Source organism: Lacerta agilis, chromosome 5 (genome assembly GCF_009819535.1).
Source record: "Lacerta agilis isolate rLacAgi1 chromosome 5, rLacAgi1.pri, whole genome shotgun sequence".
In the NCBI taxonomy this organism is placed as follows: domain Eukaryota; kingdom Metazoa; phylum Chordata; class Lepidosauria; order Squamata; family Lacertidae; genus Lacerta; species Lacerta agilis.
The window spans coordinates 91,226,590-91,241,774 of record NC_046316.1 but is presented as its reverse complement, the minus strand read 5'-3'; the positions used below and the strand labels follow the sequence as shown (position 1 = coordinate 91,241,774).

The following is a 15,185-nucleotide window of genomic DNA, read 5'->3' as shown; positions in this document are numbered from 1 at the left end:
TGCCGCCCGAGTCTTGCTTGCTCTAGGCATCCTTGGCTGGGAAGCGGCTCCCGCTGACATCGAGGAGGGCATTACGCTCCTGCGTAGGAGTAGCAAGGGGAAGCATCAGCACTCATCCCAAAATGCCTTCCCCATCAAGCTCCGGCAGCGAACGGCTCGAGGTGAGAGCCAAGGGAGCTATCACGGGAAAGTTGCTCCCTTCCTGTCCTCCCTTCTCCAGCTCCACTATGTCCATCCGTGGCTGCGCAGAGACAAATGGCCTTTCGGCAGCAGGGCTGCACCAGCCAGGCATAGACCGTGCAGTAGCGGCGTTTTAATGGAAAGCTGCTGGCGGCGCAGCAAAGCCGGGTGTGATTTTGTTTTTCAAAAGCCAGATTGTTGTAAAGAGCCAAAGATACAAGCAGCCTTGTTGCTAAGCAAATCCTGACACTCCTCCCCCATTTTGGGTCTGCCCATAACCGCCCCAAGACCTGCAGGTTTAGAGCGGTATTTGTTGTTCAGTCGTTCAGTCGTGTCCGACTCTTCGTGACCCCATGGACCAGAGCACGCCAGGCACGCCTATCCTTCACTGCCTCCCGCAGTTTGGCCAAACTCATGTTAGTAGCTTCGAGAACACCGTCCAACCATCTCATCCTCTGTCGTCCCCTTCTCCTTGTGCCCTCCATCTTTCCCAACATCAGGGTCTTTTCTAGGGAGTCTTCTCTTCTCATGAGGTGGCCAAAGTACTGGAGCCTCAACTTCAGGATCTGTCCTTCTAGTGAGCACTCAGGGCTGATTTCTTTGAGAATGGATAGGTTTGATCTTCTTGCAGTCCATGGGACTCTCAAGAGTCTCCTCCAGCACCATAATTCAAAAGCATCAATTCTTCGGCAATCAGCCTTCTTGATGGTCCAGCTCTCACTTCCATACATCACTACTGGGAAAACCATAGCTTTAACTATACGGACCTTTGTCGGCAAGGTGATGTCTTTGCTTTTTAAGATGCTGTCTAGGTTTGTCATTGCTTTTCTCCCAAGAAGCAGGCGTCTTCTAATTTCGTGACTGCTGTCACCATCTGCAGTGATCATGGAACCCAAGAAAGTGAAATCTCTCATTGCCTCCATATACAAATTTTAAATTTTAATCATCATCATCACCCCAGATCTGGCAGCGAGAGGCATCCTACGCCCGTAGCAAGGCTTTGTTAATTCCTACCTACCCCACTTTTCTTTATCAATAAATTAAAAGCGGCTTACAAAAATACTAAAGCTAAAATGTTGTTTATTAAATTTGCATACCTGTAGATCTCGGGGTGGATCACAACATCAAATTACAATATAAAAAAACACAAAACACGTTATAAAAAGGAACAAAGACAACCCAATAATCCCCCCCCCCCCGCACAACACATTTGGAATGGCACCAGATGTCTATCAGTCAAAGGCCTGGTTAAAGTCGAACATTTTTGCCTGGCGCCTAAAGGTGTATAATGAAGGCTGCTGCCTGCTTCTAGGGAACCGCCCGCTAACATTGCTTCCGTCTTATCTGGATTGAGCGTCAGTTTGTTGGCTCTCATCCAGTCCATTACCGAGGCAAGACAGTAGTCCAGCGCTTCCACTGCCTCACCTGCAGATCTGAGTGTCATTGGCATATTGCTGACATCACACTCCCAAAACTCTGGATGACCCCAATCAGCAGTTTCATGTAGATGTTAAATAACATAGGGTAGTGGTTTTCAACCAGTGTGCCTTGAAGGATGGTCAGGGGTGCTGCGGGCAACCCTGGCCTCTGTCCCTCTTTCCTTCTCTCCCTCCTCTGATGTCCTCTTGCGTCTCTGCCTCCCAAAGGCCTGCACAGCTGTTTATTGCAGCAGCTCTGGCTATAGGTTCTGCAGGCAAATGGTGCCACTGGGAGGCACCTCTCTTTGGGGTAGGAGACCAGGAAGGGCAGCAGGAGCTGCCCGGAGGACTCCCAAGGAGAGAGGAGGCTGAGGGAACACTCCACAAGGGAGGGTGTTTGAGAAAGGGGTGAGGGGCTAGCGGCTCTGCAGACAAGGGGTGACCTAACTGGGTTCCTGAGCCCCACAGGGGAGCCGCAGAAAGAAGGTAGTAGGTCAAGGGAGCCGTGGACTCAAAAAGGTTGAAAACCTCTGGCATAGGGGATAAAATTGAACCCTGAGGAACCCCACATTGAGAGCACTCCCCAAGCATCACGCTCTGTGGTGTAGTGGTTAAGAGTGGTAGACTCGTAATCTGGGGAACCGGGTTCGCGTCTCCGCTCCCCCACATGCAGCTGCTGGGTGACCTTGGGCTAGTCACACTTCTCTGAAGTCTCTCAGCCCCACTCACCTCACAGAGTGTTTGTTGTGGGGGAGGAAGGGGAAGGAGAATGTGAGCCGCTTTGAGACTCCTTCGGGTAGTGAAAAGCGGGATATCAAATCCAAACTCTTCTTCTTCTTCTTCTTCTTCTTCTTCTTCTTCTTCTGGGAACAGGAGCACATTTCCCCTGTCCTGACAGAGGTCATCATACAGGGCGAACAAAGCAGTTTTTGTGCCAAAACCACCCATTGAAATAGAAGCCTCTTAGCGGTGCCCTGGAAGCTTAAAAGAAAGGACTCACATTGTTGGGTGCTACAGTGGAAAAGGCCCTGCCTGGCATCCCAGCCGGCTTTGCTTCTGAAAGTGGTGGGAGCCAAGCAGGTGCCTCTGATGCTCTGAACACAGCGCGCAGGTGGGATCCTCAAAACCTTGGCATCTGCAAGCTGATCCACACATCACACTCGAAGTGAGATGGCTGTGAGTGAGACGAATGCCTGCACTGTAGAGGTAAATGTGCCAGAGGGCCAGACTGGGTGTGCTGTAAGGCCCTAATAGGAGCCCCTCCCGTGCCCAGCAGGCTGAACATTTTCTTGCCTTGCATAGCCCTAAACTTGGTAAAAGGAAGACTGGGCGGGGGGGGGGGCATTTCTTTCTGAAACGGAGAAGCAGCAGAAGTAATGCTCAGGAGCCTCTCACTTTCAGTTTTAAAAGTTTGAGATTCTGTTTGGGGTTTTTTTGTTTGGTTGTCTGGTTTCCCATAACTTCAGAATGTAAGATAAGAAATATATCTGTGCGCTTTTTTATTTAATAACCAAGTTTTGTATACTTCGCACACACACACACACACACACACACACACACACACGCATATGCCACATATGTAATATAGTATAAAATGTTTATTTTTAAAAAATAGCGCTAAAAACAGATTTTTTTTAATAACATTAGACTTAAGAAACTTATCAAAATATGGACGAAATCAAACAGTTTTAAAAACAAATATGCATAATGAAATTACATGGCTGGGTAGGCTTAGCCTAAACAAAAAAGGTTTATAGCAGGCGTCAGAAGCAGACCAGCGAAGGTCCAGCTTGCCTCATCTTAATGGGAAGGAACATCCAGGGCCCGCTGAAAGATTGATTCCTTGCAAGTGTGGAATGAACGTTATATGGCACTGGCCTAGGAGTGTGTAATGTTCTGACTGAGCCCCTGCGCTCCATATCTGTGGAAAGCGCTCACTGCCGCATGGCCTTGGCTTTATTAAGGGGCTTGGCCTCTCCCGAGGGGGTCGCTCTGTATGGCCAAGCGCACTTTCTGGCTACCGAGCCACTGCCTGGAGCATAGAGCGCCTTCCAAGAGTGCAGAATTTGGCCGTCTCCGTGCCTGAGCGTGCCTGGGCAAAGTTACTTGGGGGTGCTGGCTCTGGGAGCAAATCTTGGGCTAGTTCCACCCAAAGCACTCTTTAGCCTCCCGTCCTCCATGGCAGAGAAGGATAGGTGTATTTCCTTCCACCCTGGCGCATGCCGCCCGCGGGTGAAGTCATTTCCTCGTGTTAATAACTGAGCATGCTCAGCCTGGAGACGCGGTCATTCTTCTGGATTAATTAATTAATCCCCATTTTTGTGAATGTGGAAAACAACTGGGACCGAAGGCCGCTGCTGCCCTGTTTATTTTAATGCCGTGCTCCTGCCCACCAGAGCTCCGAGTTTCCTCTAAGGCAGTGAAGCAGCCCCCCGAACCAAGGAAAATATAATCCTACGTCAACCAGCTGAAAAGCCAGAAATAACCTGTAAAATGTCAAACTATCTTCACTGGGGGGACACCGCATCGCGAGAGTCTCCTGGACGCCTTCTGTTGGGTGGAGTGGGGGGGGGGGAGTGAGTCTAGCTCTCTCTGTCCCCTTGTGGCAAAACCGAGCACCTGTTTGATGTGCACCTCTGGGCATCTGTGATGGAAACTTTGCCTGGATGCCCCCGAAGGGCAAAAGTTCAGGTCTCACCACTTTGTGGGATCTGCCACAGAGCCGGGAGCCAAGGCTGGCTCAGCCGCACCGGAGGAAACCTGAGCAATGGCCTGGGAGTGCTCTTCTCACATGGGATTCATTCAGTGCGATTTCAAAGAGTCCTAGTCTCTCTGTCTCTGTCTCTGGGATTCTTTCGGGGTTTGGTTTTGTTTTCTTGCTTCCCCGTGCCATGAAATATTTTTCTTCTCACTTCGGCCTGCCAGCCGTCCTCAGGCCAAGCTCGGCTGTGTTCAGGAAAAGAGAAGGGGGGAAAAAAACCCTCCTGCCTTTGGAGCGGACGGCAGGCAGGCAGGCAGGAGTGCTCCGGCCCTCTGCTCCTGTTAACAGCTGAGCCAGGATCCGGCTCGGCCTCCCCTCGCTGCCAGCCGGGCTCCAGCTCCAGCTTTGCCTTATGATCCATTTCTTTTTCCGAACCGCAAAGCAGCATTTCCTGACTTAATCTCTCTCTCTGTGCTGCTAAGGGAGCTGCAAAATTCCCAGCGCCCCGCCGTGTGCCTCAAACGTTCCTGCTTATCAGAGCTGCTTCTGGAGCCCACCAAACGCTGAGAGAAGCTCAGAAGCACCAGATCCCTCCCACCCCGTCCTTCCTCGGGAACCCCAGGCAGCTAGATACCAGTATCTTATTTCTCTTTATTTCCAGATCTGTAGAGCTCTGCATGGCCAGTAGAAGCTCTGCTCTAGATTCTGACAGCTGCATGTTCTTCCTGGCCTCCCTTAAATGCAACTCTTAAGAGTTAAAGTATAGCACACTTAAGCCGGTGTGGCATAGCGGTTAGAGTGTCGGACTAGGACCTGGGAGATCAGGGTTTGAATCCCCACTTGGCCATGAAGCTCACTGGGTGACCTTCGGGGCCGCTCAGCCTAGCCTACCTCACAGGGTTGCTGTGAGGAAGTAAATGACCAGGGGGTGGGGGCGAACCACATTTGCTACCTTGGTGGCATGTTAGTGCAACAGTAAATATAAATAAATAAACTCCCCCTCCCAACCAGTGTAGTGGTACATTCTCCCTCTACACTCGCCCCCATATTAAGTCTTTTGCGTTTGAAGGGCTGTGCCACTGTGAGCTCCTTGTGGGTAGGAATCAGCCTGCTTGGGGCACTCCTTGATTGCCTAGTAGGAAGACTGCGGTGACAGCCCCCAACGTGGCAATAAAAGCTGTGCCGGGTCTCTGTGAAAGAGGGTGGGTGGTTCTTTACAAAGAAGGGCGTTTCAGAGAGCTAACCTTTTTTTTCTGGAAGCAAACCCTCAGCAGGGTTGAGGGAGCAAGTAAAATCCAAACTTGCTGAGCCCTCGGAAAGGAAACGCCCCCTAGCAGAAGTGAGCTTCGAAGTGCCCAGCATGGAGGGCGAGTCTGCAAAGGGGCACAAATGCGGTAGCTTAAGCTTTGCCCAGTGGGAGAACAGGATGCCGGCCAAGGAGGGCCATTGGCCTGATCCACCAGGCTTTTCTCATGTTCATAGTGTCCCACCAGGAACAAAGGGTGGGAGAGCTCTTCTGAGGTGGGCATACTGCTTTTCGGTGCCCCTTTCTCAGAGTTCAAACAGGGAAGGACTGTCTCTTGGTCCCAGCTAGCACTTCCATGAGGGCACCGGGCCCAGAGAGCAGATATGGCTGCTTTCTTCCTAATCAGCAAAGTTTTGCTCATATCCTGACACGCTTCTGCACCAAAGGTGGTCTGGCAGACACAGCTTCCTGATAAGAACAGGAGGATAAGCAGAGATCAGGGCAGGGCAGGAAAGGTCTGCTGGATCCATGCTGCTTGCTGTTGTTTATAGGGTGGAGGGTTCAGCCCCGGGGTCACCTTGGGAAGACGTCGCTCAGCCTCGCACGTCTTTTCTTCCTTGAACCCTGTTCACCTCTGGCCCCTGGAAGGGGAAGGGAGAACTGGCAGACTCCACAGCAGCTCAGGAGCTGCGCTTGGGTCAAGGACTGCTGCATTCAGCTCTCTCACCTCACCTGGGGACAAACTGCTGGCATTTTGACCTCAGATTTTTCATCTATGAAACAGGGACCGCGGTGACCTCAAGTAGGGATGAACAGATCAGCTTTTGTCTGCCTCGTCTTGGTTCCACTCACGCTCAGTCACAGATCTCTTCCGGTCCATTTTCTGCGGGCTTCGTGAAAGAATGCATGGAAAGGCTCACGTTCAAATTGTGCACTTTTTCATACACACGCCCCCCCCCCAAATACGTATCTTTCCAAGCGCATCTCTGTCAAACGTGCATTCTGTATAAATGTAAAAATACGGATTACTTTGCACACTTTTTGCTCACCCAAACTGCACTGCACACTCTGCGAATATCCGTAATCTGATCAGACTTTGGGACCCCCAGGTTGGGTCAGTCAGCTGCAAAAAGCAGAGCAAGCGTAATCCTCCTCCATCCCTAACTTCAATTCAAGTGACTATGAAGTACCTTGAAAAGGATAAACTAGGCTAGAGTGGGAAAGGGGGGCAGCAGGAGGAGGCTGGGCCAGGAGTGCCATAAATGGGGGGGGGGTCCTTTGACCATTTTATTTCTGCCTGCCATTCTATCATAAACCACACATGGGCATGGGCAAAAGGAATCAATGGGCAGTGCTAGGTTTGGGTGGATGTTAAATTTTACAGCCATGTGGACATTTGGTCACTGCAGGTGCAATTGGGAACCTGGTGTGTGAACTGTTTAATTAATTAATTGTTATCAGCATTGCAGGGGGAGGGGGGCAGACCCCTAACTTCCCCCCTCAGACTACAGCTTGACTGCGTCCTTTCCCCGCTGTGACTGGGTGAATGTGGACAGGATTTTGCAGAGAAGCGTTAAACCACAAGGACAAGTCCTCGCCCCAAGGAGCTTGCAGGCACTCTTTGTGTGCTTCTCTCTCCTGTGCCGCAGGTGAAAATCTGAGCAGGTTCTCCTGCCTGGTTTTTATGTCTTTCTTTCTTATTCCTAGGAAGAGGGGCTGCTCAGATTCCGCTGTGCATTTTCTTGTGTCCATAAAGGAAGCAACACTGCCACCTGGCGAGGATTTGTTTGCATAGGCAAAACATCCCAAAATATCCCTGCTCCACATCACTGGCAATGTTGATGTTGCTCTGGAGAAAAAGCCCCAGTAAATGAACAGGTTATAAGAGGTGGGGGTGGGTAGATTTGGGGTGCTGCTAGGACGGCAAGAGTGGTGACGGATCCGACTCCTCAAGCCAAAGCCTCTGCTTCTTCCAACACGGAGACAGCCCGTGGGCCTCCTCTTGCCAGCAATTCTGTTTTGAGATGTAACGAGGTTATGGCTGTTCAGGCGCCTTTGACTGTGACAGTTCAAGGGAGATAGGAGAGCAAGGAGAAGGAGAGGACTCTGGGATCAAGGGCTTCTGGGAATCACAGGGGTGTAGATTTGGAAGGGACCCCAAGAGTCATCTAGTCCAACCCCCTGCAGTGCAGGAATCTCAACTAAAGCATCACTGACAGGCAGCCATCCAGTATCTTTGGCAATTCTCAAATTATTCTCAGTACAGTGGTACCTCGGGTTAAGCACTTAATTCGTTCCGGAGGTCCGTTCTTAACCTGAAACTCTTCTTAACCTGAAGCACCACTTTAGCTAATGGGACCTCCCACTGCTGCTGCGCTGCCAGAGCACGATTTCTGTTCTTATCCTGAAGCAAAGTTCTTCACCTGAAGCGTTATTTCTGGGTTAGCGGAGTCTGTAACCTGAAGCGTATGTAACCCAAGGTACCACTGTATATGCTTTTTCGGTCCTCTTTAGCTCTGCCTGCTCCTCCTAATGCGGTGGTTCTCAGTCCGTCCGTCCCTGTCCGTCCGTCCCCAGCCTGGGCCACACTTTCAGAATAAAAATATGCCCGTGACACCTTTTTTATTGATAAGAAATACATTGGGGAACAAAAAGCAGCAATTCCCAGCAGTGCTTGATTTATAACACAGAAAACCACTAAGAATAAAGATTATTTCTATACTGTGCTTTGCTACAGTGAGATGCTTACCTGTTCCTGCTGCCCTCTCTCTCCCTTTGATAACCACTGTCCTAACGGTTCCTTCTTCCACTCCAGGCTGGTGGAAGAGTTTATGCTGCTGGCAAACATGGCCGTCGCCCACCAGATGCACCGCTCCTTCCCGTCAAAGGCCTTGCTGCGCCGTCATCCTCCGCCCCAGAGCAAGATGCTCAAAGACCTCATGGATTTTTGCAGCCAGATGGGCCTGGAGATAGACTGCAGCTCCGCCAAGGCCTTGCACGTGAGTCTGCGCATGGGACATGCTGAGAGCCAGGGCCTCTGCGGGCTCTGAGGGGGCGGGTGAATGCGACTGCCTCTCACTAGACTTGACAACTTTTTTTTCCTTTTTTAAATAAAATGGATTGTTTTATTGTGTGTTTTAATCATGGATGCCTATATTTTAATGTGTGCATGGTTGGTTTTCATGCCTGCAAATTACATTTGGCACAAAGCGCTACGTAAATTAACAATAACAGTAATAATGACTCTTGAAAGGGTTTTTCAGTGGCTAATAATCTCCCTGTGCCGTGCTGCTTTTTAGAATGTCCTGGCACTTGGAGAAATGGCTGCCGGCAGCACCTTTTGCTAATAGAGGCGAGAGCAAGTGGTGCCTATTATTATGCTTGCAATTATGACCGCGGTGCAATTAATATTAGTATTATTAATGCCCAAGGTGGCGGGGAGGAGATTCCCATAAAGAGTCCAATAAGAAGCTGCCTTTTGAGTTCATAATAGAGGCTTGAGTGAGGGACTCCCTTGATCCCAGGATCATTCTCTTAGACCAGCCTTCCCCAACCTGACGCCCTCCAGATGTTGCTGCGCTCCAGCAGCCGGCATCGCCAAGGGTCAGGAAGGATGGGAGAAGTCGGGCAACCTCTGGAGGGGCTGTGGTCATCCGCCCCCAGGCTTAGACATGATGCTGCATCAGCTTTCTGAGGCCTTTTTCTTTTCTCTTCTCACCAGGAAAGCCTGAACGAAACCTTTGGAGCTGACAAATATGCCGAAGCCAGGAAGGAGGTGCTGACCAACATGTTCTCCCGCCCCATGCAAGTAAGTGGGAGCCCTGCAGTCACTGCCACCTACACCCGTGTCACGGAGCAAAAGTAAATCTCGCACAGTTCAGAGTCGGAGGTAACTCCTTTTTTTATAGCAGAAACACGATTGTCACAGATTTGGCTGAGTGCCAGGCCCAGTGAACACAGCGGCTCATCCCCGGTGGGTTTTGCTCCATGAAATCAGTTGCCTTGTAGCCCCTTCAGCTTCCGAATCCTCCTCTTCCCAGTCTTCTCCCTCTCCCTTCTGCCTCCCCACGCACAGTTTCTTTAGACAGTGCCTAATCCAGCCCACAATGCATGTGGATTCATTTTTCAACAACCCATGAAAGGTTGTTAATTTCTAAGGTTCCACAATAATCTTGGTGGAGACTAATCGGGCTGTTTTTCTACTGGTTAACTTACGGAACTCACTGCCACAAGGAGTGGCAGTAGCCACAGCCTAGGAAGCCGCCTTACACTGAGATAGACAATTGGTCGATCTAGCTCAGCATTGCCAGCACTGACTGGCAGCAGCTCACTGGGGGTCTCAGTCTAGGGCACCTTCCTTGTGGGTGCCAGCCTCCCCTCCAATGGTGGTGAGTGTGGGGTAGGGGGGGGAAAACATGGGGAAGAGCTTCAGCTGATGAACTCTGCCTAGCATGAGAAACTCAGGAACTGAAGCAGAAATGGGGTCAGTCTAGATCCTGGCTCCTGGTGTGTGGCTGTGTCCCACTTCCTCATGTGAATATCAGCATTTGGAAACTGCCCCCTCCTGCCCAAGCCTCCCCATGGCAGGGGTTTTGCCGTGTTTATCCAAAGCCCCGCAGCAAAGCAGCCTGACCTGCTGCGGTTTAGGCAGCCGCTTCGAGGAGATTGTGCCTTTCCACAGAGGAGGGCGGTCTGCGCTGAGTGGGCCTTGATTTATTACGGGGCTGATCTTTAGATCGAAAGCCGCCGGGAGGGGGAAGCGCCCGGTGCCAAGTGAGTGATTGCATCAGGAGATGAAGGATGACTCCTGTGGCCGGCGGCGAGAGAGGCAGGTGTGCGCCTGTGCATGTGTGGCTGCGTGGGAACCTTGCCGACGGGAAGCCGCGCTCCGCAAACAAGGTCAAGGGGACCTTGGACCGCTCCAAGGTGGATTTGGGGTGCCGAAAAAGGCCGATCCCCTGGCTCTGACTCCCTCGCTCCGAGGCCCGTGGCAGCCCCAGCGGAAATCCTTCTGTGACGCGCAAACCCATCTGTTCAACCGTTCGCCTGGTCCCCTTGCCCCATCCATCACCTGGGCTTGTCCCGCCCCTTCGCAGGCCCAGCCGCCCCCCCCTCCCTGCTTTTCTTTTTTCCAGCCTTCGGATAAATCTGGCTGCAAAAGGAGGTCACGCTCCTGAGTTTGGCAGCGCAAGAGATGAAACAGAGCCTGCCTAAAACTCTGGAGAAAGACGACCCCAATTTGACGTTCTGTTTCCTTAATCTTAATAATACTTGCTGCCGATGCTGCAGTATTTTTTTCCATTTATATGTTGGCCCTGTCACTCAAACAGCTCTTCTGTCAGGTAGATCACTCTTGCCTTATTACTCTCCGCTCCCCGACCCCCATTTCAGAAGGAGGGGTGAAGAGAACAGGGGTTTCTTTTCTCAGCTGCCCCTTCTGTGATACGGAGGCAGGGCTAAGAACATAGGAATAACCCCACAGGGCCATGACCCATGTAGCCCAGCATCCTGCGCTCACAGTGGCTACCCAGAACATCAAAGCAAATAGTTGGAAGGGACTCGAAGGGTCATCTAGCCATCCAAGCTCTGCTTAAAAACCTGGCCATCCAACCTCTGCTTAAAAACCTCCAAGGAAGGAGAGTCCACAACTTCCCGAGGGAGGGAGGCCGTTTCTGTAAGTAACTCAGAAGCAGGATCCAAGCCCAAGAGCCCTCTCCGCTCCTGTGATTTCCAGCAGCTGGCGTGCGGAAGCATTGCTGCCTCCTACTGTGGCAGCAGAGTGGAGCCATTGTAGCTGGTACCCCTCAATAGCCTCTTGCTCCACGAATGTCCAGTCCTCTTTTTAAAGTCATCTAGGTTGGTGGTGATCATTGCCTCTTGTGGGAGCAAGTTCTGCAGTGTGGAGAGCCAGTGTGGTGTAGTGGTGAAGAGTGGTAGACTCGTAATCTGGGGAACCGGGTTCGTGTCTCCGCTCCTCCACATGCAGCTGCTGGGTGACCTTGGGCTAGTCACACTTCTCTGAAGTCTCTCAGCCCCACTCATCTCACAGAGTGTTTGTTGTGGGGGAGGAAGGGAAAGGAGAATGTCAGCCGCTTTGAGACTCCTTAGGGTAATGATAAAGTGGGATATCAAATCCAAACTCTTCTTCTCTTCTCTTCTCTTCTCTTCTCTTCTCTTCTCTTCTCTTCTCTTCTTAACAACAACACCATCAGATGACAAGCACAGGGTCTGGGATGGTTTTTATGGGGAGAGGTGGTCCTTTAAGGCGTTGAGGTTCTGAGCTGTGTAAGGCTTTATAGGTCAACACCAGTAAGTGACACCTTACTGGTGAGGTGCCAGTGTGGTGTAGTGGTGAAGAGCGGTAGACTCATAATCTGGTGAACCGGGTTCGCGTCCCCGCTCCTCCGCATGCAGCTGCTGGGTGACCTTGGGCTAGTCACACTTCTCTGAAGTCTCTCAGCCCCACTCACCTCACAGAGTGTTTGTTGTGGGGGAGGAAGGGAAAGGAGAATGTTAGCCGCTTTGAGACTCCTTCGGGTAGTGAAAAGCGGGATATCAAATCCAAACTCTTCTTCTTCCAAACTCTTCTTCTGTGTTTTGTGAAGAAGTGCAGTGGTACCTCGGGTTACAAACTTTGCCCCAGGATGAGAACGGAAATCGTGTGCCGGCAGCACAGTGGCAGGCCCCATTAGCGAAAGCTCGCCTCAGGTTAAGAACGGATCTCCGGAATGAATTAAGTTTGTAACCCGAGGTACCACTGTATTCTCTTTTGTCTCTCCTGAATCTTCCAGCATTCATGAAGCAGAGCAGAGCCATCATGGCTAGCAGCCATTAACAGCCTTATGAACCTACCTGGGCCTACCTTGCAGGAGGCTTGTAAGGAAGACAAAACTGATGAAGAAGTGAGTCCCCAACTCAGCCTCTCAGCCAGAGGAGGTTGCACTCATTTCCACTGCTAATCCCACGGATGAGAAGCCAACATGCAGCTTCCTTTTTCCCTTCCCTTTTCTAACCATTAATGCAGCAATTGCAGCTAGCAAGTGCTTAACAATATCCAGCCGCCTCCTTGCCTTGAGCTTCTGCTCTCCAAAAGCAGGCATGTCGAGGAGAAGGAGGAAGCGAGAGGCGGTAGCTGTTCTGCTTCATTAAATGCTTGATTGGCAGTTGTCAATCAGTTGTCAGCACGGCAAGACAGCAGAGGAGGAAAAGCTGTCAGAAAAGAGATGGGTGTTCAAGGCCTTGTGGGGTGGGGTGGGGTGGGGTGGGGTGGGGTGGGGAGAATCCTGTTCCAGGCACTAACCCAGCCTTCTCCAATGTGGTGCTGTCCAATGATTTTGGACCACAGCTTCCATCATCCCCAGCCGATAAAATCACTGGAGAGCACCAGGTTGGGAAAGGGCTACATTAATCTATTAGGTGTCACAGACTGGTTGGTCACAGAGAAATGGTGGTAGGCAACTCCCTGGGGTCCTGGGTGCCCGAGCACCCACAAAATTCCCCATGAAGGGACCGGGCACCCACAAATTTCAGAGCCAGGGCCATGCATGCTGCTTGGCACCCACGGCCCCAGGCACCCTTGGTCACGGGGCCAAGCTGGCACTTCTGGTGAGAGGCACCAGCTAGGGAACCCCCAAGTGAAGAAGGCTCAGAGCCCAGGGAGTGGTGGTGGGATGACAGCGAGTGGTCAGAGGGAGAAGAAGACTGAGTGAGAGTCTGTGGCAAAGGGAAGTCAAGACTCTGAAGGAGAAACTGAAGCAGGCAAGGGAACGGGTGAGACTAAGAGGCAGAGATGAGTCCAGGTGGTGAAGAGTCACAGGTGTCTCCTCCTGCTGCTGCAACAAGCTCTCCTCCCCACTGGCCTCCCAGAATCAGAAGAGGCATGAAAAGGGCAGGGCAGCAGCAGGCTTCATGCAGGCACAGTCTCCAATTACTTGGAAAAAAAGCCCTAGAGGTGAGGGCTGTGGGGAGGCAAGGATTTTCAGTCTCAGCAACTTGAGAAGCGGACACGGGGCAATGGATTCAAACTACAAGAAAGAAGATTCCACCTAAACATTAGGAAGAACTTCCTGACAGTGAGAGCTGTTCGGCAGTGGAATTTGCTGCCAAGGAGTGTGGTGGAGTCTCCTCCTTTGGAGGTCTTTAAGCGGAGGCTTGACAGCCATCTGTCTGGAATGCTTTGATGGTGTTTCCTGCTTGGCAGGGGGTTGGACTGGATGGCCCTGGTGGTCTCTTCCAATTCTATGATTCATGGGGATGAGACCCATTAGGCTTGACACCAAGCCAAGTCCGCGGAGATCGTGCTTTTGCTAATAAAGAGTTAACTCCAACTTTGAACGGTGTGATTTACTGCCAGCTCGCTCCTTGACATTAGGAAATGGAGACATTTCCACCACCACTAGCACATGTGGATCACAAAGCTCTGCCATAGGGAGCCACGTGTGCGACTGTGCCCCCTGCACCACGGGGGTCAGCCGTGCCCCCTCTTTGGGCCTTGTTCTGCCTTTTGGCCCCCTCCACTTGCAAGAGCTCTGACCCGCCTCCTTTCTCTCCTTGCAGATGGCTGTGTATTTCTGCGCCGGGACCCTGGAGGACGAGACCCTATTCCGCCACTACGCTCTCAATGTGCCCCTCTACACCCACTTCACGTCTCCCATCCGCCGCTACCCGGACATCTTGGTGCACCGACTGCTCTCCGCTTCCCTGGGTGGGTTTCCCTGGGCAGATGCTGCCAGCTGGCCAGCTCCCTCTCCCTGGGGTCAGGCTGGGCTGCTCGGGAGAAGGCAGAGGGCCCGCCATGCTGGGCCAGACCAACGAGTGTGGCATCCTGCCCAGAGTGGTGCTGCCTGTTGGTGTCTTCCTCCTGCATCTTAGGGTTGCTCTTGTTTAGATTTAGTTTTAAATTGTATTTTAATCTGTATTTTAATGAACTGTTTTATGTTTTTGTTGTGATTTTATTGGTGTTAGCCGCCCTGAGCCCGGTTTGGTGGGGAAGGGCGGGGTATAAATAAAATTATTATTATTATTATTATTATTATTATTATTATTATTATTATTATTATTGTAAAACTCAGCCGGGAAGATGATTTGGGGGCTGCGGAGGGGGAATTAGGGTGACAACCCCTTTGCATCCCCTCATGTTCCAGCTACTAGCCTGGATGGCTCTGTTTTGCCTCTGCAGTTGGAGGCAGCAATGGTTCTGAATAATAAATAATAATAAATTTTTATTTACACCCCGCCCTTCCTGGTTTAAAAACTGGGCTCAGGGCGTCTAACAACAAATATAAAACATTGATTAAAATGTGACTTAAAAACAGCATAAAATACAACATAAAATGCAGCGTCAGTATCAATAAAATTCAAAAATTCAGGGGTCATTTTTTTTGGGGGGGGGAACCCAGGCTGTAGACATCGAATGATCACCAGGGCTAACTGGCCAAGTTGGTCCTACTAGGGCCAGCAAGGAGACCAGGGAAGAATTTAAATGTGGGGTCCCAGAAAGGGTTTCTTCTTAGAAGAGGAAAGGGAAAAGGGAACAGAGGATCAGGCTAATTCAGATTGAAGGCCAGGCAAAATAGCTCTGTCCTGCAGGCCCTGTGGAAGGAGATCAAGTCCTGCAGGTCCCTAGTCTTGTGGGGCAGAG

The 15,185-nt window shown here is 51.2% G+C and overlaps 1 protein-coding gene across 1 annotated transcript in view; it reads left to right on the top strand.

The window, feature by feature from the left end:
• The window catches only part of DIS3L2 (DIS3 like 3'-5' exoribonuclease 2), a 200,418-nt gene that overhangs the window by 178,233 nt on the left and 7,000 nt on the right, over window positions 1–15,185 (top strand). Inside the window, exons 16-18 of the mRNA XM_033150865.1 lie at window positions 8,361–8,544; window positions 9,267–9,353; window positions 14,102–14,249. Of these exons, the coding sequence (XP_033006756.1) occupies window positions 8,361–8,544; window positions 9,267–9,353; window positions 14,102–14,249 (419 nt within the window). The remainder of the gene's footprint in view (window positions 1–8,360; window positions 8,545–9,266; window positions 9,354–14,101; window positions 14,250–15,185) is intronic.